Here is a 24,889-nt window from a genome sequence, read left to right as displayed (position 1 = left end):
AGCAGCTGGATCAGGGTGGTTCAGCCATAATCATGATGCTTGATCTGTTGGCTGTGTTTGCCATGGTCAGACACAAGTTGTTGGCCGACTGCCTCACCAGAGCCAGAATTCAGGGGCCAGCCATTTAAGGGCTGTGCTCCTTTCTCTGGAACGGTGGCAGTAAGGGATGAATTATTGTGTCCTTATCAGTTCCCTTCTGGGGTCCAGCATTATCTAACATCTTTACCTAACATCCCTACATTATCTAACATCTTTATGTGCCCTCTGGCACAGCTTGTCCAGAGTTATGGGCTCGAGTGTCACCAGTATGCAGATTACACACTGCTCTAACTCCTCATGGGCCACCACCTGGATTCACCTGCAGATACATTTGCCAGTTGTTTGGAAGCTGTTTTTGGATTGTTAGAACAGAGTCACCTGAAACTCAACCCCTCCGAGACAAAGCTGGAAAGAAAGGTGGGAGACCAGGAAGTGCACATACCCACCCTAGCCAGGATGCAACTTAACATCTTGTCCTCAGCCAGGAATCTGGGGGTGATTCTGGATACCTCTCTTTCTATGGAGGCCCAGGTAAAAAGGGTAGCTCAGATGGCATTTGGCAACCTATCCAGTTAAGGCTACTAGCTCCCTATCTTCTCCCGGACTATCTAGCCACAGTGATTCATGCATGGAAACTCCAGCTAGTGCAGAATACAGCTGCTAGTGTCCTCAGTGGTACATCTTCGAGCACCCATATCCAGCCGGTGCTGAGGCAGCTGCATTGGTTGACAGACCTTCCTCCCAGTGTGCACTATTTTTCAGTTTCCATTTAAACTGACTGGATCCAGCAGTTGGGCTCAAGTCATGCACTGGGTGATTACAGCACAGGATACGACCTGCCTCAGGGTCGGCCCTTGACAGATCTACAGACACCAATACAACGTACTGGCTATTTTTTTCTAGGGAGGGACAAGGGGATGATAGTTTCATTAAATGTTGACTAGAGTGTGGTGGAATGCTGAACCAACGTTCAGAGTTGTTTTTGCAGGGACTCAGATCAAAAACTTGATTCCCAATGGGTATCTGTGTCCAGCCTGCTTTGCCATGGGGAGAAATAACTGCCAGCCAGTGGCATCAATCGCCTGCACTGGCAAGGAGACTCTATGCATCAGTTTTTCTGGTTCCATGACTATAGGTGAGTAGAGGTGCTTTTTATATATGTAGAAGATGGATAGATATTTCTTTGACTTCTGTAAAAAAAAAAAACTATCCATGTGCATGACCCCAACTCAGATCATATAATGTTTAATACAATTGGAGACAAAAATGCAATGCAAAAAGGGACAGAGAATCCAAATAGAAAGTGTGAGCCATAAACGTGCTGAAAAGGGAACTCCAAGTAGCCAGACCATTCTGGTGAAGTAAAGTACTGGCGATGGGGAAGGTTGACAACCAGAGCCCAGAGATGGAGTCCATTTCAGGCCACCTGCTTGATTATGTCACTCAGAGAGTGCTGTGATTAGCAAGATGGAGCTCTTCCACCAAGCTTATGGTTGAGCCAGTGGAACCCCAATTACTACAACCAGACTGAGCCTCCCTCATGTTGCCCTCCCCTACTGTTCTATACTCTCCATGGGGATTAGTTATTTATTTATTATTTATTTATTCGATTTGCAGCCCGCCACTTACACACAGTTTCAGAGAGTGAGCAAAGCAGTCTTAAAGCCCCACCATTTTGCCAGGTATATTGTAAAGGAGAGGAAAATGCCAGCAGAGTTTCAATATGCAATGAATTCCAAGCACCAGGCTGCATAAAATAATAAAATAATTTTATTTGGAGGTGAAACAAACTTTGTAGGGAAAGTGAGAGGAGAAAGACATACATCCCTGTTTTGCATTCATTCTTTCTATCTTGGAGACGAGCAGGGAGGAAGTATAAACAAAGGAGCAAGAACGCTCCAATGAAGCCAATCAGGATTTCAAAATTATCAGAAAGTTCCTGACCTAAGTCTGCTTTGGTCAGGAACATATCCTGTAGTAACCCAGCAGGACATTCCCCATATTTCAATAAATCATGCACACTACAGATTTGGTTCCTCCCCCCCCCCTTTTTTTTTTTTAAGTGTGTTTTGTAAAATGGTGCCTGCTTGCACCTTTGTTTTCATTACATATCACAATCCTACCATTCTGTGTCCTTGATGACCTCCACCACCCCCTCCAGACCTCCATTCCCTTCAAAGTGTCCTGAATGTTTTTCTTTTAACCCTGGGTTATCTGTTCTGCTTAATATTTCTGGTAAGGCCCAGGGGGAAGTGGTGGTCTCATGGCTTAAGTGCCACTCAACATTTAACACCCACTCAGGGCGGCTGTCCTGCTCCTGAGTGCCTCTGCCTCCAACCAGCTTGCCTGTCTATCCAATAGCCAGCCAATCCCCCTCCATCCCCCACCCCAACCACCCCCTCCCCCTTCCACTTCCCTCCAATTCTCAGAGGCTGCAGATCCCTGCTGGTGAGTTCCCTGCCCTGCAGCCTGCAGCCTTTCCAGGTCCTGGGGGGAGGGAGAGGCCATCTACAGAGTTCTTCCACCCCCTATCTAGTGGCCGTTGTATTCCTGAATGCAACAGGCTTTGGCCCTCGTCATGTTAATATGTGCAAGACAACAATAAGGAAAGGGACATGGCCAAATGACTAAAAATGGCAGGCATAGGGGGGAAGACGGAGTGTATGCATTTCTGCATTGGGCAGCCCCGAATCAGACTCTACCTTGACAGACAAAATCGTTGTAGCCAGGAATTCAAAAAATGCATGGTAAGTAAGACAGTAATTTCAGACTTTGCCTAGACACAAGAATTTTAATGTGGAAAGAGATGGAAAAACTAGCCCCTTAAAAATTAAACCCTGAATGATATTGCTGGAAACAGTCAATGAGTGACAATAGTTCACCCTTGCAGATTACTAATTTGTACCCTCCCATCTGACAGAAGAGCTGACAAAAAAGCTTGGAGCACAAAGGCCAGATTCCAGATGTGCATGCACATCTGCTTTCTTGTCATATGTACATCTGTAGCATCCTTGAGATACAGAAACAAGTTCCTGTTCATATGTGGTGGGGGAGTTCTCCTTTTGAAGCTCTGGAAATCGATTTCCCTTGTTAATCAAATTGATTGTTCCTAAATATCCTACCTAGCACAGATCCATGGTTTATTTGGGAGGTGGGAACATGTGGGACAATTTTTCTCAGCTGGAGATCAGTAACTACTAGCAACCCCAGTACTCCCTGTAGGATCAACTCCCTGCAAAGGACTGACTTGCGAGAAACTTCTTTAGTGAAATTGAAGGACTGAACTGAAAACATTCACCATTTGAAGCAAAACTATTGATTTCAGAGGCCTCATAACATCATTCCCACTCTCTTCATCATTAAGGTCCCATTCTGCAACTTATATGGATGCTCTTCCTTTTTTTTCCCCTTGCAGAAATTGCAGGTGTCCTTATTCCACTGAGTGGTGCTGTCCAGGGATGCACTACACCAAACACCTGTGCCTACCACCCCCTGGAAGCGAGGCTTGCTAATAGAGTCAACGTCAATATCACTCGCCTGGAATGTAGCAGTGGTACCATTGTGGGCACCCCACTGACCACCAGCACCTTGGACACTACCACACTACCCTTCCCAGGATAGCAAAGCTGACTCCTTTCAGATTATACCATTTATGGAAATGGGGAAGAAAGCTGGGGATTAAGTGCTTTGAACATCCTGGCTCCCTTCGTAACAAGGGTGGAGGTGAATGGGTTTCCAAAGGGCACAGAAAACTGGGGCAGCAATTTTGCATTGGGGGCCTCTAGCTAAATAAAATCAGTAGAATGGGTCAATTTTCAAAATAATTATAATCAAAATAATTATAATCAAAATAAATTGATGCTTGCAAGCAATATCTCTGGTTTCTGTGTTCACAAAACGTGTCATTTGTTGAATGAGACAACTATATATGCTTTTAAAAATAATTTTATTAGTAATAATTAAGGAGTTATTTGTTCAGGTCTTCCAAGAATGGGTCCCGGCATTCTGGAAATTCTTTCGGTGGTCTTCTTTTAATGAGATTGATAGGTTTAGCCATCACTGCAAGCTCTCTGATCTTCTCCACTCATGAGTCCAATCCAGGGAGTTGTTGCTGTTTCCATCTTGAGGAGATCTGTGACCAGTCAGTAGTGGTTGTATTAACTTTGGCTAAATGCCCCTTTCTGCATTCAACAAGTTAAGCCCAATAGAAGGAGGGATCTGTAGGCGGAACACTGAGGATTTGTCTCTTCCCAAACAAAATGAAGACACAGTGAGGTGAATACATGACAGTTTATATACAGATTAATTAAGAGGTAAAGACTTGCAGTTAAAATCACTTCAAAACGATTCTAAAAGTTTGGTTGGCCTTGACTAGGGCCAGAGCTTTTTCGGTCCTGGCCCTAACCTAGTGGAATGAGCTCCTGGATGAGCTGAGGGACCTGCAGGATCTTTCAGTGTTCTGCAGGGCCTGTAAGACGGAGCTCTTCCACCGGGTCTTTGGTTGAAGCCAGCCCAGGAAGATCTGATACCCCCCTGGCAGAGGAGTTCCATGTTTGGCACACCATCAAGTTCCATGTCTGGCACACCATCAAGTTTCAAGTTAACTTCTCAAATTCTCCAAATAGACTTTCCGCACCTGCATACACTTGTGTGCATGAGTGTAAATCTGTGAATGAATGCAATAATAAACTTTGAACTGAATATATATTTCTATAATCTTCATAAAAGACCCCCAAAACTTCTCCTGACCTCTTCATCTTGTCAGCAAGCAAATGTCCCAGGTCAACATTGCTCTACAAACAGAACAAACAGAACAAATGTCATATGGTTGACCCAACCCAGCTAATTAGAAGAAGAAGAAGAAGAAGAAGAAGAAGAAGAAGAAGAAGAAGAAGAAGAAGAAGAAGAAGAAGAAGAAGAAGAAGAGTTGGTTCTTATATGCCGCTTTTCCCTACCCGAAGGAGGCTCAAAGCGGCTTACAGTCGCCTTCCCATTCCTCTCCCCACAACAAACACCCTGTGGGGTGGGTGAGGCTGAGAGAGCCCTGATATCACTGCTCGGTCAGAACAATTTTATCAGTGCCGTGGCGAGCCCAAGGTCACCCAGCTGGTTGCATGTGGAGGAGTGCAGAATCGAACCTGGCATGCCAGATTAGAAGTCCGCACTCCTAACCGCTACACCAAACAGGCTCTTCCAGTGATCCATTCCTCCCTCAAATCTCTTCCAAGCATTTAATATCAAGTATAGAGACATTCAGGCAACACATGCTATCTCCAGAGATAGGTGGCATCCGCCCTCCACCAAGATGTCAGAGTGACATTTCTCTCCTTGTAACATACAACTTTTTAGCCAAATCAAGTGAAAGATGCAGACCCCAGGGTTCCATTAGAACTGTCAAGTGATACTAATTCCAAAGCAGACTGGGTCCACCAGCCGAACAAACAATAAACCTTAGCAAATAATACCAATTACATGTGCTCATCTCTACACCTCAAGCCTAGTCTACAGTTGCATCAAAGAATTATGTTGCATGAAGAGGCAAATTAACAGAAGGAATAACTAGCAACATGTTTTTTTTTAGATCTAAAATAAATTTAGTCTGTAAGATATTATTCAATACTCAGAGCCAAGTCCATTGCATTCAGGAATACAACAGACGCTAGATTGGGGGTGGTGGTGGAAGAACTCTGCAGACAGCCTCCCCCTTCCCCCAAGACCTGGAAAGGCTGAAGTCAGCTGTTAAGGAACTCACTGGCAGGGGCAGTTCTCACGCAGGAGGGATCTACAGCCTCCGAGCCTCCAAGTAAAGTAGGAGGAGGGTGTCAGAATCTCAGACTCGAAAATAAAATACTCTATCTGTTTGAAGCATAGAAGTTTATTCAAACTGTGTCAACTGAACCCAAAGACTGAACCCAAAGACAGTTCTGCTTGAGCCAAGTCAAACAATACATTATAAGGTTCACCCAGGCTCCCTTCCCTCCGTGTTGATGGTACAGTACATTACACCCAAGGCCAAGTCAAAGCAAAAAGCATCCCAGGTGCAGGGTCTGGGAAGCATGCCAGCCTGAATGTAGATAACAACCAGCCTGGGAGCCTGACCTTGCAGACCAGAGAATGCGAAGATGGAAAGTTACAAAAGACAAGCATGAATCAAAACAGACAGGCAGAATGGCTACAGGCAAGCAATAAATTATGGCAGAACCTCCATGGCCAGGTGACAATCACACCCTAGGAGAGCAGGCACTTGGGGAAGGGGTCGCCTCCTCCCGGGAAGGGGGGGCCCAGGGAATCTGCAGGGGCACTAGGGCCAGTGAGGGCTAGGGTCGGCAGTCCCCGGGGCCCACAGGACTCTACAAACAGCCACGGGACAGCACAATGTTGAGTCGCAAAGGGAGGGGGCCCAGGGGGAATGGGCTGAGAGGCAGCGATCATCCATCGTGATGGCACCCATCTATCCCGTTACCAGTTTGCTGCAGTTCTCCAGTAATGCCTTATTAGGGCAGGTTACCCAGCAGAATGGTATGGCACGCATTCATTCAGGATCAGGATGGATACCCAAGCATTTTTGGATGGTGCATCCCTCCCAAGGGATACAGCAAATTGGGAGATGCCGTTCAAGGGCGTATAAACTGTACGTTCATCCCGGTACGCGTGCCTAACATTTTCCTCATTCCAGGTCCAGTCGTTTCACCACAGAGGGTCCTCATCATTGGGCACAGAGTGGTCTACTGAGCAGGACATTACACAGCCACATCCGGTTGGGGAACACACCTTGGCCTGGAAGAACGCCTGCAGATTCAGCGGTCGGGCCACAGAGGGACACGCTGGTCTTCCCTCCTGGAGGCCATTGCAATAGAAGTGCATGCAGGAGGTCTTCCGTCCAGATATTTCCATCTTCTTCAAAGCCATATACGTGTGGCAGATAGAGCCTGGCCCAGACATCAACAGGGTTGTCCTGTCACTGCTGGTCTCAGGGGATGGAATATAAAAACATCCTGGGCTGAGGTTTCCTTTTGAGAAACCCTGTGGAAAAACAGGATCATAGGCTGCAAACCATAGGATAAAGGCCAGAGCCAAGATGCTTTTGGCTCCTACCTCCCGACTTATGACTGCACAAATGTGTCAAGGCAACCCTTAAGGTACCTGCAAGGAAGATAGTAGCAGATGCAGTGACAGATGTGGCTCAGTTAGGTCAGATGTTCCTCATTCCCTTCCATCCTTCTATAAATTTGTGCCCTCCTGGACCTGAAAGATGCTTTGCAATTTTTTCAAAGATGTATCATCGAATTCTGAAAAAGTGCACACACCTGGCTCCAGAATGAAAAACAGATATCAGAGAACCCTGTTGCTAGGAAGAAGCAATTATGTGAGGTACTAATGGATTTATTTAAATGTTTAAAGGCTGGTTGTCTCACATATCCTATTACACTGTGACATCCTGGAAAATGCACAGCCTCAGTTCTCATAATCTTCAGCACCTCACCCATCCAGTTGTTCCCATCCGTTCCCTTCAGGCTCCTGCCCTTGGCTTATAAATACCAATGCAAAACTGCTTTACTTGATTCATCTCTGATACAAGACCTCTCTGGTTCTGCCTTTCTCAGGCACTATGAAGACACTCCTAAGCACTTGCCTGCTTTGGGCCCTCTTCTCTACAGGTGAGTAGAAACTCAAAGTCCAGAGAACTGAATAATTATATCTGAGATGCAAATATGCAGTGGCTTACAGCTTGGAGGCTATGAACCTCATGAGTTTTTCAAAAAAACGGAGGATTATATCAAATTAGGGGCAAAGCCCATTGCATCAAGGAATACAATGGGTGCTAGGTCCCCCCTCCCTCACCCTGGGCAGGCTGGCTGAGGACCCCCTCCCCCTCCCAAAGGACTTTTCGGTGGGCCTTTTCATGGTGGGGGAGAGCACTGGTAGGGAATTCGCTGCCCACTGCCACCACCAAAAGGCCTGCTAAGGACAGCAAATCAGGGATGGGACAGCTGAGACAGCCTCCCTGAATGGTGAGTAGATGATGAGTCCCAGATCCTCCCAGCATCCTCTTACCCTTTTATTAAGAGGACCAGATAAAAGGAAGAATCTCTACAAGGCACGAATCTTGGATGGGGGATAGGAGTTCTGGCAGGCTGCAGTGTGAAGCTTGAGAAATGAGGCCACAGAGAGTATCAAAAGTGGGTAGATAAAACCAGAAGCCCTTGCTCATTTGAAAGAAAGAAACGAGGATGAAAAAACTCCTGGCTCTTTATTTACCAAGAAAAATAAAGCTATGGACTTTCAAGTACATATCAGTATTAGTGCCTTCATGACCCAAGTTAATAGGTGGGTACACATTGCATGCATTATGAAAAGTAGAAAAGCCCCTTCTCACTTAAAATACTGCTCTGGCCGGGGGTTAGACACAGGCAAGTCTTTCTTCTTTGCAACTCTCTACAGATTTGAGGCCACTGCACAGTGTTATTCTGCAGACGAAACTGGTTCTTTTGTCTCCTGTTTCATCTGCACAACAACCCTGTCCAGTAGGCCTCAAGTCTTTCAATTCAACAACCTGTGTGGGAAGCCTTAAATGTTTCTTCTCTACCACAACCCTGTCCAAAGTAGCCCTTTCTGCCTGGGGAGCTGATCTTTATGCTCTGCAGGTGAGCTGTAATTCCAGGAGCTCTCCAGGCCCCACCTGGAGGTTGGCTACCCCTGGGTTGGAAATATTCCTGGAGGTTTGGAGGTGGGACTTCAAAATCATACAATGCCTCAGAGTCCAGCCTTCAAATGAGCCATTTTTGCCTGCAATTGGGAGGGAGTGGTGCAGGAGTGTCCCTCCTGGGCTATGGGTTATGGCCAGCCCTTACCAGCAACTGTTCGTATTCTGGGGCGCAGACAGGCAGACCAGCATCAGTCTGGAAAATGCAGGAAGATCTAAATAAATATTTACAGCCTGAAACTGTAAATAGTGAACAAGTAAATAGCTGGAGAGACATGGGAACTGAAATGACTTTTTCCAACCTTGGCCTGGCAAATAAAAAACCAGTATAAAAAAACCTTACTAAGGTCAAGACTGCTGTGCACAGAGAGTCTTCCTCTTAGGGTTGCCAGCTTCCCTGTGAGGCTCTCTACCCCACCTCCCTCATTGGGAGTCTGCTATGGGGAAAGGAAAGGAAGACAATTAGAAAATGCTTAGAGACACCTGAGGCCTGCTGGGTCACTGTGGCCCATTCCCAGTTCTCTTAGACCTCTCACAGCCCCACATAACTCACAGGTTGACTATTGTAGGGAGACAAATGGAAAAAGTGTTTGTAAACCGCTTTGAGACTCCTTTGGGTAGTAAACAACAGGGTACAAAAATCCATTCTTCTTCTAAGGAGCAACCATGAAAGAAGCATGTGAGCACATAACATTTTATCAACAGTGAAAAAAATGGAAAAGAAGGAACAAGGTGGACAACTGTGTACTGTGACTACCCCATATGTATTAGGGCAGAGGGGCATTTCAGTGTCTGTGGCCTAATTCACACAAGAAGGGAAATGACGCAGAACTGGGGGGAATTGGTTGCCATGTAATCTTCCCCCAAGAAGAATCTCCAGTCTGATTTTCCCTTCACATATTTGAAGATATGGCTCTGGAAAGCTCATCTGTAACCACTATGCCACAATTCCCAAAGGCCAGTCCTCTCCCATACTCAATGAACATTCCACACCACAGATTCTTGACACCCATATCTCCACACCCATGTCCTCATTTGCCACCATGCCACTACAACCTCCCACACATCACACACATTCAACCCTATGCCCTTACAGACTGGACAACTCCTCCCCCTCCTCTTCCCACTGCCAAGCTCTAGCACCCGTTGTATTCTTGGATACAATCGGCTTTGTCCCTAGTAGATTCATTAAAACTAAGGAGAACACAAAAACTATTTATGGGTGAAATGAGATGTAAATCTGGGAGAGCCCCGTACTTCACCCTTGGTAAAATCATATGCAATGGATGGGATGGGTGGTTTAATTTATTTAACCAAAAGACATGTAAAGATCAGAGGACCTGAATATTTCTCTAACACTTTTATGGCTAACCTCCTCACTATCATTCAAGGGTGGGTCTTTCTGTGAGTTCATTGTGCCTTTTTAACTGGTCACACATATACATATACAAATCTCAAAGAACCTTTTCCAGTTGACCTCAAGACTTCAGCTCAATACCTGACTGCAATACCTGATATGCCTAAAGCCAATCCCATTACTCAATAACAGGAGAGATCACAATAGGAATGGATTTGATGGGCATATCCAGGAGGTTTTCTCCATGTTGGTTAGTTTCACTAGCAGAACAAACTGAAAAACAAGATATCATGAGTCACAAGGGCACAAAATGAATATATTCACACACTTGTTTATGGTGGAAATAGAGGGGTATTATTATATCGTGGGACATACGACATCCCTCAATATAACAAAAAATAAAGGTCTTTAAGATATATTCAATCATACCATGCAGTAAGATGTATATTTCAGCAAAAAGTAAAAATTCCTTGAGATATATTCTACACGCAGCCAATTAATACCTCTTTCAAGTTCCCTTCAGGGAGTCTCTGGTCATCATCCTCATTCATGCAAATATATATACAAAGCCTATATCTTGAAAATGTATTCGGGTCTTTCATCTCTGCAGCGTCAAGTAAGAAAAGGATGTAATTTGTGAAGAATGAGCTGTTTGTTATATTTAGGGATGTCTTTTGTCCCATGGTAAATACATGATACCGTACCTAAAAATACTTACCTCTCTTTGCACCATAAAAAATTGCATGAATCTATCCACTATATGTCCTTGTTACGCAGTATGCTTTGCTTTTCAGTTTGCTGTACCTTGTATATACCATGTGCAATCCTGTTCCACATCCTGTTTTCACATTTCGAAGCCCAAATCTTTTAAGAAGTCCTGTTTATTGTCCAGTCTTTGGAAGCCAAAGAAGAAGCTCTCTATAATGCATGCTGAGCAGGATTCCGGTACAACAAAGCCTGTTTCATAACTTTCTTCGGTATCATTCATTAAATGTCAGGACATCAGCTGTCAACGGCACCTGGCTCAGAGTAGCTTGTGTCTCACCTTTCAAATGAGCAACTGCAGGAGGTATTTTGCTTGTATCTACTGATCCTCCATGTCGTAACCAAAAGGGGTGGTGAATGTCTGGTTTATTACAAATAAATTTGATGTTGTCCAAAGGATATATGAAATTAAATTTCTTTCAAAATGAAATTCCTATGCAACTTTTGCCATAGGATTTGGATTCTCTCTTGCTTTCCCAAGCTCCTTGCAATCTTCAATTAACTTCAAGATCAGGTGCATCCTAATGCTGTTGTTCTAAAAGGAAGAAACGGTGTGCTTAGTCAAAGGTCATATGAATGATGAATCTGGAATGGATTCTCTCTCTTCTCTGTTTGCAGGGGCATCCCTGCAATGTTACTCATGTTTCAGCACGACAGGGCCATGTGATGATTCTTCAATTCAACAATGTATACGTGGTGAAGATACTTGCATTACCCAAACTGCAATAACTACATTGCGTGAGTAAAAAAAGGATATCTGCATAAGAAGTAGCTTATCTTTCCAGTATTCTCTCTAACATTAGCAGAGGACTAATCAGGCCCCGCTCATAATTTGGTGTCTCTGTGCAGGGCTGCTCACGAACTAATTTCAGCACAGATACCTCGGATACACTGACAGGGGGCCCCTCAGAGCTCAGAATAAGCCCTATTAAAGAGAGCAGCAAGTGTGACTGATGCATGAGAACATAATTTGAGACCAGGGGCAACTTTATGACCAACAAAATTTAATCCTGGATATAAACATTCATGCTCAATAATCCTGTGTTCAATAATATGGATAATAAAAATTAATAGACATGTCATTTCATTAAGGAATGAGCTGTTTCCTAATTTGCTACTGTTAATCCAATCCAATCGTTGCTGGGTTGTTTTTTTTTACTCAATTACTAATACATCTGGATTCTAATTAGCCCTTCCAGGAAATGAACCCTCATGCACATACACATCCTTACCACAGTTCCTCTATATATTTTTGAAATGGCAGCACTGTCCGGGTCTCGGGGCTGCAAAGCTGGGCACATCCGGATTGGCCTGGCCCCTGGAGTGCCCACCTCCAGGAGCCGCCCGCACCACCCGGAAACCATTCAGGCCCTCCAGTTAGGAGGCCACGTACCCGGGTATGCATTATTAAGCAGCATAGGGGCATTCAGTTCCATTAAGGGGGGGGGATATACTGCTCACCCCTCTAAAGCTAGTTGGTCTTATTTGATGTATATTTTTGCTTGGCAAGGCCCGTTGTATGGGCCTCAACAATAGGCCTGGTGGAACAACTCCATCTTACAGATCCTTCAGAAATGTTTGATGTCTCACAGGGCCCCAATACCAATAGCTCCTGTGCAAGTTATGGCTGATAGTTATTTGCAATGTCTCAATGTATGCAAACCGGAAATGCGGTAAATGCTGAATAGCTAATCACTTCTTTGATTCAGGGAAAGGATGCTTATAGCCCAGGATTAGTCTACTCCCTTGGCAATTTATTAATAGACTAGGAGCAAAGGCCGTTGCATTCAGGAATCCAACAGGCACTACATTAGCGGGGTGGAGTGGAAGAACTCTGCAGATGGCTTCCTCCTTCCCCAAGGACCTGGAAAGGCTGCAGGCAGCTGTCATGAAACTCATTGGCAGGGGCAGCCTCCAAGCCTCAGAGGAAAGTTAAAGGAGGAGGAGGGGGTGGTCAGGGGTGGGGGATGGAAGGCGATTGGCTAGCCACTGGACAGACAGGCAAGCTGGTTGGAGGAGGAGCCACTCAGGGGCGGGACAGCCACCCTGATTGGGTGTTAAGTGCAGAGTGGCATTTATTATTATTATTATTATATGGATTTCTTACTCACCTCTTCTTGAAGGCTTAAGGCGAGTTACAACACATAATGTAAGTGTACAGTAAAACCCATAAAAACAAGAATATATACAATTGACAAGCACAATAAAAAAACACAATAAAACAAGATACGGCAAAAAAGAAAAGCTCAAACCTTTCTATACCACCCCTCAGTAACCCATCCGGGTGGGGGGGGGAGACAGAGGGTGCTAGTTGGTCTTTGCTACTGCTGCTGTAAGGGACAGCTGAGACACGCTGCTCCTCTAAAGCAGTGGTCCCCAACCCACGGGCCGTGGCCCAGTGCCGGGCAGCAAAGGCCATGGCGCCAGGCCGCGGCTCCCTCTCCCCGCCCCCCCCCCGCAGTAAAAAACTTCCCAGGCCGCAAGCTTGCGGCCCGGGAAGCTTCTTACTGCGGGAGGGGGGGAGAGGGAATCAGGGCCGCGGCCACGCATGCGCGATTTCGGCTACACATGGCGCATGCGCGGCGCTGCCACACATGCGTGATGCGCGGGTGCGGCCGCGCATGCATGGCATGCGCAGGCGGGCAGTTGCCCTGCCGGTTCCCAGCCTCAAAAAGGTTGGGGACCACTGCTCTAAAGCAATACTAGAAATATTAAGTGGAACAGATAATTCTGAGCAGACGTGCTTAGTATGGTACCCCTGATGAAGTAATTACCTCTAGACCCCAACCCAAGTGCCTGCCAAAGCACTGAATTTAAAATTGCCCCTTTTGTGCTCCTCCTCCTCCTTCACAGCATAAATTATGCTATAAGTATCTGCTGGGCAAAATCTATGTTTTCCGTATTTCTATGTTTCAAAATCATCACCCAACATACAATATTGAGAATGGCACAAACAGTTATATTAAGAGATAATGGGGCCAAACTTTTTTACCTCAGCACCTTGTTTCTGATTCCTTCCCGCAGTGCTTTTACCCACATTCTTTACCAAGTATTGTGTGTCATCGGCAATGTGTAAACCAGGCTCCTACAGCATAACCACACTGCAGAATACATATGGTCAGATAACAGCGACTTGTTGCAAAACGGACCTTTGCAATAAAGGCACTCTTCAGTGTAAGTATCTGCATATTTTCAGAAGCTGTGAAAACTCTGGTTCTCTTCCGTCTCAGTACCATGCATTTCAACGATGAAAATGACAGAATGATGATTGAGGGCACGGCAACATAGGGGGCAAAATCCTCCCTTCAACCCTAGTTAAACTTTCATGCTCTACAATAGTGGTTCCCAAATCACTATTGGTTTTTGGGCTGCAACCACCTTGGCTCCCAGGCTACATCCTTAGTGACCCCAGGCACACAAACATGAATACACACCTGGTTTTAGGGCTACTGTAAATTCAAAGTGCACTATATTGCCTACATGTCTTTTTGAGGGGGGGGGAAGAGGGGGGAGTAAGAGAGAGAGAGGGAGGGAGGGTAAGAAATAGAAAATCCCATGGCCAGGAGCAACCAGGGCAGAGTCTGCACTTACTTTCTTTATTCCATTGTCAATCCTGTTGAATTCAGATCGCTTTGAACTCGATTCGTCCTCTCCCCCCCCCTCCCCATTGAAACAGGAAAGTCTTCTGCAAGTGGTTAAGGTAGTTCAGAAGGTGGGGGGGAGTCAAGCGTCTTTCTTTCTTTTCTTGAGGGGGGGGGAGAGGAGCCAAGCAGGGAGCCTCTTTCTTTTCTTGGAGCGGTGGGGGAGAGGATCGAAAAAGGCAGAGGAGGAAAAATCCAGGACCGACAGAAGTTGAGAGAAATTAGAGGCTTCTCCTTTAAGGCAAGCGTGTCACATGACCAAGTGTAGCCTATCAGAGGTTCTCTACCACGGAGCTTTCTTTTCCAAATGGATATTGAGGATTTTCAGCAGTCTGAGATATCACACAATAAAGGTAGGGTCACTCCGGATCAATCCTTCTTGCTGCAGAAGGAAAATTTAAATCGCCAAAAATCCAAACGGAAATCGCATTCTGTGTAGAGGGCAGGGACTGAATCAATCTGGGGTTGGAATAAAAGCTCTGTGCAGTTTACACCCAAGAGAGGGCTTCTCCGGCCTCTCAAAGATGGAGATTTTGGGGGATGTGTTGCCAACCCTCGATTAAGAAATTTCTGGAGATCTGGAGTGGGGCCTGGGAAGGACTGAGGCTGAGGAGGGGAAGGAGCTCATCAGAAATATGATCCCCTCCAGCCCACCTTCTGAAGCTGCTGTTTTCTTTCAGACGCTAGGCAGGGCTAGCCCTGGTCAGCACTGGGATAGAAGACCACCAAGGAAGTCCAGGGGTGCTACTACCCAGGGACAAGCAAAGGCAAGTCACCTTGGAATGTCTCTCACTAGGAAAACACAGCTGCAGCAAGAAGAGTCAGATTGCTGCCAGTTTGGTGTAGTGGTTAGGAGTGCGGGCTTCTAATCTGGCGAGCTGGGTTCGATTCTGCATTCCCCCACATGCAGCCAGCTGGGTGACCTTGGGCTCGCCACAGTGCTGATAAAACTGTTCTGACTGAGCAGTGATATCAGGGCTCTCTCAGCCTCACCCACCTCACACGGTGTCTGTTGTGGGGAGAGGAAAGGGAAGGCTCCTTCGGGTAGAGAAAAGCGGCATACAAGAACCAACTCTTCTTCTTCTTCCCCAAAATTCTGCCCACCCCCTGCCCCCTGCCCCAAATTTCTCACTGCATACATGGCTCCTTCAACCACCCCCAAGAGGGCATATCGCCTACTTTGAGAGCCCCTACTCTACAAGAACAGCTGGAGATGGTGAGTGACCCATGAACTACACTAGTAATCTAATTACATACGTTCCAACCATTGCCATTATGGCCACCCTGTCAGGAACTGAAAAATCTGAACTCAGAACCTCAGCCTTCTTTTGCCGCATACGTTTCTTAGAGGTCTTCTGTTTTTGTTTTTGTTTTTTTAACTATTGGAATGGGTATAGGAGCCTAACATTTTACAAGAGAAGCATTGTTCTTGTATTCAATATAACTCATGGTTCATTCACCTATGCAACTTGTTTTGTGTAGTGCTCCCCCACAAAATAATGTGCCCTGTGAAATTACTTTAAGGAAGAAAGCAAGGGAATCATCTGGGCTTCTGAGCTACCCTGCCCCAAATGCACTATATCTTGGCAGTGTCTAAATATGCAGGGAGGGTAAAGCACCAGCCTGCCAATGAACTCAGATAAAAGTTACTTGCGGAAAAAGTTACACAGCCGTGATGTCTGCCTCATTTCCATCTTGGATCAGCTCCCACACATCACCTGCTTAAAAAATTAAATATTTTTTTCATAAAAGAAAGAGCTGGGCTTAGAAAGGAAGAGCTAAGAGGCCTACAGTTTAACAGTTGTCTTCAGTCATTCTTCTGTTGTTCAACTGTTCTGGCAGCAAGCAGGGAGGAAGTACACTCAAAAACAGGAAGTCTCAGTGGACACCTTAGAGAATAATTTGAAAAACATCAGGAAGTTCCTATTCGATCTATGCTAAATATGCATATTCTCTGTTGCCCCCTGCAGGACAAACTTTATATTCTGCTCAATTATGCACATAGCAATTTCCAACACTGAGAAGGCTGGGAAGTCAGATGAACCTGCCTTTCATCTGATCTGTGCAATCAGCTGAGCATTTCCCCTCGTAACACCACCCCAACACCAAAAGAAAAGTACTTGGCCAGGGGAATGGCAACAGTTCCCCAGCAGAAGATCAGCTTCCCAATTTAACACTTATCAGCTGGTATTCTGGTTTGGATGGCTACTAGTATTCCCAAGACCCTACAAACAGATACAAAGAGGGACTGACCAGTTAGACAACCAGTCAATTAATTCCTGCCTGGTGAATAACAGCTGAACCAGCAATCATAACAACATCCCTGGAGTTTTCCAGGACAGAGCTCAAATCCTAGTCCTCTGCAGTGTAGTGTTGTGTTCCTGACTACCTGTCGTTTGCTCTCTTTATTCTTACTTTATTTCATGTTTCCTTTTTCCTCATCCTTCACTTATAAAAAGCTCTAGGGATCGAGCAGTGAAATCTGAAATCTTTGTGTGGGCAAAGCCAAAAATAATTTTTTACCCACAGTTTAAACACAAAGCAAGCTTTTCTAAAGACCGCCCCCCCAAAAAAAATTAGGAACAAGATTAATTTTTAAAAGATTCAAGACTCATGATTCCATAAAGGGTGGCTTTCTAAAAGCACGATGCATCTATGATTAGATGCATAGGTGTTTCATTGGAGAAGGATTGGGTTTTTTTAAAAATTAGCAGACGTCGCAGGCCCTTTAAAACATTGAGAAAGGAGATAGATTGCCTGGCTTGATTGACAAGCAAAAGAGAGTCGCATGTAAGGTACACTGCTCTCTTCCGCCATTTCAAGCAGGCATGAGAAGTGCAAGAACCATGAAAAGGTGGCAGATGGAAGCAAGACAGAAAGAAAGTGAGAAATGGCTGGAGGCATGGTAATTTTTACCATTACTCCATTACCCTGGCATAACACTATTTTTTCAATGTGCGGAAGTGCCCTGAGAGTTCACTTCAGCTCTTTATTGTGATCCCAGTATGATGGCACAAGAGGCAAAAACTGAACCAAACCAGATCCCGACAACCCCTCCAAAATCCCCAATGTATATATAAAATGACACAATATATCTTCCCGCCTGTACACGCTAAGCTTCTATTCAAACTCACTGGGAGTTGGTATCAAGCCAGGCATATGACTGATTAAAGTGCAGGATAAGATCCTGCCTCGGACCTCAAGCTCAGTTCTTGGCAGATCTATAGACACAACAACCCCCTCCCCCCCCCCCCCCCAAGATAGTCACTTAACAGATGGTGTCCAAAGTCCTGGAGGGACCAGGGTTGTGCTATAAGTCCATGTGCACCTCCACAGCTTTGGAGCAGAGGCCGGTCCTGTGGTGTCTTGCGCTGCCAGTTGGGCTGCCAAGATGTTGGGTGTTGGCTCAGCAGCCAGCTGCTCTTCAGGGGCTGACACTTCTGACCATAACCAGTGAAGCCATGTTGGCTGGATCCTAAGAGCAGAAAGGCCCAGAGTCATAATGCTGTACCTGGTTCATGTGGCAGCAAAGTGGGCGGCCATCCAACAACTGGACCTGCAGGGAGGTGGATCCAATAGCCTGGTGACCATTGCTGGAATCCAGGCAGGGCTGGGGCCATAGTCTCAGATGTAAACGGGTTGTCCAGTGCAGAGAAAAGAAGGGTGGCTGTGTCCACCTGGCTGGATCCTCTGGAGGCATCATGGTCTGGGTGCAGTTGGTCCAGGAGAGTTGTCAGCCTCTGGTTTATGAGCAGCTCCTCTGAACTCTTCCCAGTGGCAGTCATTGGGTTGATATGCTGGTGGGCAGGGATGTTTGCAACCCACTGTGACATTCAAGAGAGCACTTCCTTGGTGGTGTGTTCCATCCACTCAGCCTGGCCATTTGTAGATGGATGGAAGGGAGCCAAGGTGATGTGCCAAATGAGGGCCACCAGGGAGTCCTTGACCTCAGATGAGGTAAACTGAGCCCTGTTGTCAGAGATGATAGCGGGGGTCATAGGAGGATGCTGGTTGGTGGCACTGTCTCACATGTGTGGCAAATTGGGTGCATCCAACTTCAGTGTCCTCTTCCTCACTGTTCTCATAGTCCTGCTTGTGGACAACCTTGTGGTGTGCTTCTGTATGTTGCGGAAGACTCTGGTTGCACACGGTGCAGGTGCTGCACGCAGCTGTCTCAGCTGTGATGGCTTCTTCCAGCTCAGTCTTGAGGTGAGGCCTTTCTAGCAAACAGGCAGCATTGTGTGTGTTCATCCCAGAGGCCAGACACCAGGCAGTCCTGTAGCAACTCCTCCAAATTTATGAACTGGCAGTCATGGACCGTGGTAGACAACACAAAAATGAAGGCACCTATGGTTTCATCTCCATTAAATATGCTGGTAGAATGTGTGGCGACTGTCGATTTCTCCTAGCTATGAGTTGAGTACTCCCACAGGCAGTGGAGTATCACTATGAGGTCAACAGACTTGACGTTAGTCCAGCTGAGCTGGTCCTGGGAGAGGTCAATGGTGGTAGGTTCACAGACACTTAGGAACACAGTTCGCTTTCCCTCACTATTGGCGATGCCATTGTTGATGAGATAGCAACTCAGGTGCATCTTTATTATTATTATTATTATTATTATTATTATTATTATTATTATTATTATTATTATTATTATTATTATTATTATTATTATTATTATTATTATTATTCGATTTATTCCCCGCCACTCCCTTGCGGCTCGTGGCGGGTTACAACATCTTGAAACCCCATTAAAAGTCCATTAAAGTCCATCTGATATGATGCCCATCTGACTGCACAGCTGGGGTCAAAAGACTTGATATGACCCATGGTGGCCATGACTTCTATTCATGATTGAGCTTGCTCTCCAGTCATCACATCATCCATGTTAGTTGGCACCAAACAGAAGGTGTGATTTCAGTCAGTTTATCCTCCCTCAGAAGACAATCCATAGCAGTGATTTCAGTGATTGCTTACCTGTGCACGTTACTTAGCATCGCAATCCCATTCTCATCGCCAGTGTTAGATCTATGGGTACAGAGACTAGGGTTGATTCTGCACTTTTTTCCCGTTGTCAGTCCTGCTGAATTCAAATAGGTTTGGATGTGAGTCTTTCTGCTTTGTCCCCCCGAATTGAAACAGAAAGCCTTCTGCACTTGAGCATGAGGCTGCTCATCTCTTTCCTTTCCTGAAAGGGCAGGCGGGCGGGTGGGCAAGGGGGGGGAGGTAAGCCAAGCTGAACTAAGATAGCAGCAGCCTCATAGAATGTGGCAAATCTCTGCTGAGAGAAGTGTGGGATTCTGGAGCATAGTCACTTTAAAAAAGATTCCCAAAGGAGGGGGGAAATAAATCTTGGGCGGAAAGTCTTGCAACCAGGAACTAGGAAGTCCTTGAACTGGCACCCAGCCAATCAAGGACAGACTGATTCTCTACCTCAGTGGGGAAGACGTAAATATGGCAAAGCACAGATCCACACTTTAATATTGGGAGCCCTCAGAGCGGCTTGATCGATTATACCAAGTTATATCCACTCCTGGGTATCATGGGGGGAAGGTAGTGTTACCACGGCAGAGGGAAAATTAAAAGCACCTGAAATCAAACTGGAAATCAAATTCAGTGTAGATGGCAGGGATTTATTCAGAGTGGGACTGGATAGAAAGCCCCGTGCAGACTCCACCCAGGGCACTGGGAAGTCATTTCAGCTCTTTATTGTGAACCCAGAATGATGGCACAAGAGGTAAATACTGAACCAAAATTGAAGCAAACAACCCCTGCAAAATCCCCAACTTATATATAACACAATATATCTTCCTGCCAGTGTGTGCTACTAATCAACAGCCATTTAAACTGACTGGATCCGGCAGTCCAGATTAAGCTGTGCATTGGCTGATTGAAGTCTAGGATATGATCCTGCCTCAGACCTCAAGATCCTTAGTGGATCTACAGACACAACACAAGTTACTTTCTCCTATGAAGGGACAAATGCGTAATAATTTCAGTAAATGTTAAATAATGTGTGGTGAAATGCTGAACCAACATTCAGAGTTGCTTTTTTCAGTGCCGAACATGAACTTGATTCCCAATGGGCAGAAGTGTCCAGGCTGCTATTCCCTTGGGTCGAGAAACTGCCAGCCAACGATATCAGTCCCCTGCACCGGCAAGGAGAATCAATGCCTCCGTTTTTCTGGCTCCATTAGTACAAGTGAGTAGCTTTTTATATATGTAGAATATGGATAGCTATTTCTTTGATTTCTGCAAAAATAAACCATGCATGTGCAAACCCCCAGGTCAGATCTTATAATGTATAATAATTGAATGTTTTTCCAAATGTCTGTAGTCGTACTCCTAACACATGGTTTATATCAGGGGTAGTCAACCTGTGGTCCTCCAGATGTCCATGGACTACAATTCCCATGAGCCCCTGCCAGGGGCTCCTGGGAATTGTAGTCCATGGACATCTGGAGGGCCGCAGTTTGACTGCCCCTGGTGTAGGGTCTTGAAGGTCAACCTCAAAACCTTGAACTTGATCCAGAATTCAACCAATAACCAGTGCAGCTGTTGGAGGACAGGTCAAATATGGGTCCTCCATGGTTTCATAGAATCCTGGAATAAAATCATAGAATAACAGTTGGGAGAGATCTCCTGGGCCATCTAGTCCAACCCCCGCACAATGCAGGACACCCACAATCCTAAGGACACTCACAACCCGAGGGTTTCTCAGTGCAGTTGCATTTTGTACCTGTTACAGTTTCTGGGTCAAAGTCATTCACCTTTGGGAATGTCTGGTATTGCTGAATATGAAAGAGCACCCAGACAGCAAAAGCTCTACTAATTGCTGAATCATGCACAATTCTAGCACTGCCAACATGCCCTCCCCTCCACAACTCTCCCCTGGAACTGTTTGGTGTAGTGGTTAGGAGTGCAGACTTCTAATCTGGCGAGCCGGGTTCAATTCTGCGCTCCCCCACATGCAAATAGCTGGGTGGCCTTGGGCTTGCCACGGCACTGATAAAACCGATTGGTGATTTCAGGGTTCTCTCAGCCTCACCCACCTCACAGGGTGCCTGTTGTGGGGAGAGGAAAGGGAAGGCAACTGTTAGCAGCTTTGAGTCTCCTTCAGGTAGAGAAAAGCAGCATATAAGAACCAACTCTTCTTCTTCTTCTTCTTCCTCTTCTTCTTCTCTTAACAAATTCAGTCACAGCAAAAACTTGTTGTTAAATGGTTTTAAATTCTAGATTAACTGTTTAAACGTAAAGGTAAAGGTATCCCCTGTGCAAGCACCAGGTCATGTCTGACCCTTGGGGTGACGCCCTCCAGCGTTTTCATGGCAGACTCAATACGGGGTGGTTTGCCAGTGCCTTCCCCAGTCATTACCGTTTACCCCCCAGCAGCAATCTGTTTACAGTAATATTTTTGTAACAATGTATTTAATGTTGTACACTGCCCCAAGATGGCCAGTTCAAGAGGAGCAGTATATAAATAAAATTAATTAATGTATCCGGGCTACTCGGGGATAAACGGGGTACGTTGATCCTTCAATCCTTCCCAGGCACCTTTGAAAAGAGAGAAAAATGTCAGCAGATTCTAAATAGGCAAAGCACGTAGCGGCATATAAAAGAATAAAATATTTTTATTGTATCCGAGGAAGTCTGTGTGCACACAAAGGCTCATAGTTTGAATAAAACTTGGTCTTAAAGGGGCCGCTGGACTCTAAATTTGTTGTGCTGCTTCAGACCAACACAGCTATAATTGCATTTCCTCCAATGCCCCGCAGGACATTCCCCATATTCTGTTCAATCATGCACACTACCAATTTTGCATATTTCAACAAAAACAAGCTGTTCAAGCACTAACAAACTATGAGTGATCAGGTGACAGCCATTCCACTTTACAGATTACTACTCTACCTCTCCCAGATGCAGGAGAGAGCACGTGACAGATCAGCTGCCAAAACCGCTTGGATCTCAGTGGCCAGATTCCAGGGATGCATGTACATCTGCTCTCATATCATAGAATCATATGATTCTCTTGGCCTATCTACACCCCTAGTATCCGAGAGATGTAGAAACAGGTTCCTGTTCATATGTGGTGGGGCGTTCTCCTGTTGAGCGTCTGGAAGTCTTTTTGGCTTGTTGTTCAAATTGATTGTTCCTAAATATTCTCTTCTACCTAGCATTGCACCATGATTTATTTGGGAGGTGGGAACTGTTAGTTGGGTGAGGAGACAGCTGAAATTGGGAAATCTCAAAACAAGCATATGTGACAATTAGGATGCTTTAGGATGCTTTGGGCTGATCCTGCGCTGAGTAGGGGGTTGGACTAGATGGCCTGTATGGCCCTTTCCAACTCTATGATTCTGTGATTCTATGATTCTCTAATTAGGGTTGTGCCTTCTGGAACACTTTGTCTATTTCGGTGAGTACCGAAGCCCAAGGTAGCCAGTGCCGTGGTGCGGAGGGGAGGGGTGGTGCCAGCGCACCAGCCGGCTAGCATAACATCACTGGCACCACCCCTCCCCTCCATGCCACAGCGCTGGCCGACTTGGGCTTCAATACTTGCCGAAGCTCACTGGAACGCGCAACCTAGTGACAATCTCTCTCCATCACTCTTGGCTTTAAAAAAAAAGTCATCAGGATACAAGGAGCTCAAAATACCCTTTTTCAGTTCAAGAAGATGACACAGACCCCTTAAAACAGTGGTTTCCAACCTTTTTGAGGCTGGGGACCGGCAGGGCAACTGCCCGCCTGCGCATGCTGTGCATGTGCGGGCGCGGCCCTGATTCCCTCTCCCCCCCTCCCGCAGTAAGAAGCTTCCCGGGCCGCAAGCTTGCGCCCTGGGAAGTTTTTTACTGCGGGGGGGTGGGGAGAGGGAGCCGCAGCCCGGTGCCATGGCCTTCGCTGCCCGACACCGGGCCGCAGCCCGTGGGTTGGGGACCACTGAATTAAAAGGCATGCTCAGTGCCAAAAGAATCCATTTGGTCCTGGCCCCTACCTGGTGGAATGAGCTCCCAGGAGAGCAACGGGCCCTGCGGGAGACTCTTTCTTTGTTTTCTTGAAGGGGGGGGAGAGGATCCAAGAAGTCAGAGTAGGGAGGGAAAAAAACCTTTCTTTTCTTGAAGGGGGGGGGGGGGGACGAAGAAGGCACAAAAAAAAATCCAAGGCCGACAGAAGTTGAGAGAACTTAGGGGCTTCTTCTTTAAGGCAGGCTTGTCACATGACCACCTGTAGCCAATCACGGGTCCTCTACCACGGAGGAGGGCCCAGATTCAAAACAATGCCATTTTCTGAATATATTCAGGATTAAAAGCACTCCAAGATAAAGCACAATAAAGGTAGGGTCACTCCAGATCAATCCTTCTTGCTGCAGAAGGAAAATTTAAATTGCCCCAAATCCAAACGGAAATCACACTCTGTGTAGAGGACAGGGGCTGAATCGATCTGGGGTTGGAATAAAAGCTCCGTGCAGTTTACACCATAGTCTCAATTGCTTGAGAGAATGCTTGTGAGTTTTAAAACCAGAATGATTCTTATAGCTGGAATGTTTTATCTTTTATAATATTTAAGTCATTGATGATTCTTTTATCTTGTTAATGCCAGATGTTTTTATGTACCTTGTAATTTGACTACTGGTCTAGTACCGTAATAATAAAGACTTGACTTGACTTATGTGGATGTTCTTCCTTTTTTTCCTCTTACAGGTCTTTCACCTCTCCCCTTTTCGCAAGATATTGCTTTCCAGGGATGCACTACGCCAAACACATGTAACTACCAACCCGTGAAAGTAGGAAGTGCTAACAATGCAATCATGATCACTGTCACTAGCCTGGAATGTAAGAATGCCACCATGTTGGGAGGCCCACTGACCAATAGCACACCGGGCAACACCACCCTTCCCTTGCCAGGGTAGCAATGCTGCATAGCTGCATATTACACAATTTATGGGAATGGGGAAGAAAGCCAGAAACTAAGTGATTTGAACATCCTGGCCCTCTTCTTAACAAGGGTGGAGGTGAATGGGTTGCCAAAGGGCAAAGAAAGCGGGCAGAAATTTTGGATTGGGGGCCTCTAGCTAAATAAAAACTGGAGAATGGGTCAATTTTCACTGAATTATAATACAAATAAATGATCTTTTCAAGCAATATCTATGATTTTTGCGTGTTTACAAAATGAGCAAATGGTTGAAGGAGACAATTTTTTTTCAAAAATTGTATTAGTAGTAATTAAGGTGTTACAGAAAAGAAAAGAAAGTTAGCATCTCTACATTTTTTGATCAACTCTTCCAAGAAAGGGTCCCAGAATTCATGCAATTCTTCTGGTCAGGTTTCTGCAGATTGCCCAGTACCTGAATCCTTGACTTGGTGCTATAGATTGAGTTTATTGAAG

The 24,889-nt window shown here is 45.7% G+C and overlaps 1 protein-coding gene across 1 annotated transcript; it reads left to right on the top strand.

Moving 5' to 3' along the window:
- Window positions 1–7,620: 7,620 nt before the first annotated feature.
- On the top strand, window positions 7,621–24,413 carry LOC143838843 (phospholipase A2 inhibitor and Ly6/PLAUR domain-containing protein-like). Its single transcript, XM_077340752.1, has 5 exons — window positions 7,621–7,697; window positions 11,484–11,603; window positions 13,890–14,039; window positions 20,565–20,708; window positions 24,205–24,413. Exons 1-5 carry the CDS (start codon window positions 7,649–7,651, stop codon window positions 24,411–24,413), a joined length of 672 nt encoding a protein of 223 aa, XP_077196867.1. The 5' UTR covers window positions 7,621–7,648.
- The last annotated feature ends 476 nt before the right edge of the window (window positions 24,414–24,889 follow it).

The sequence above is a fragment of the Paroedura picta genome, chromosome 5, assembly GCF_049243985.1.
Source record: "Paroedura picta isolate Pp20150507F chromosome 5, Ppicta_v3.0, whole genome shotgun sequence".
NCBI classification, from domain to species: Eukaryota; Metazoa; Chordata; class Lepidosauria; order Squamata; family Gekkonidae; genus Paroedura; species Paroedura picta.
Note: the sequence above shows the minus strand (reverse complement) of the source record. Positions and strands in the feature narration are given on the sequence as shown.

Coding starts and splice junctions, on each gene's coding strand:
- LOC143838843 (XM_077340752.1), top strand. CDS start 7,649: ATGAAGACACTCCTAAGCACTTGCCTGCTTTGGGCCCTCTTCTCTACA. Junction 11,604..13,889: donor AACTGCAATAACTACATTGC/GTGAGTAAAAAA, acceptor TCCTTCCCGCAG/TGCTTTTACCCACATTCTTT. Junction 20,709..24,204: donor TTCTGGCTCCATTAGTACAA/GTGAGTAGCTTT, acceptor TTCCTCTTACAG/GTCTTTCACCTCTCCCCTTT.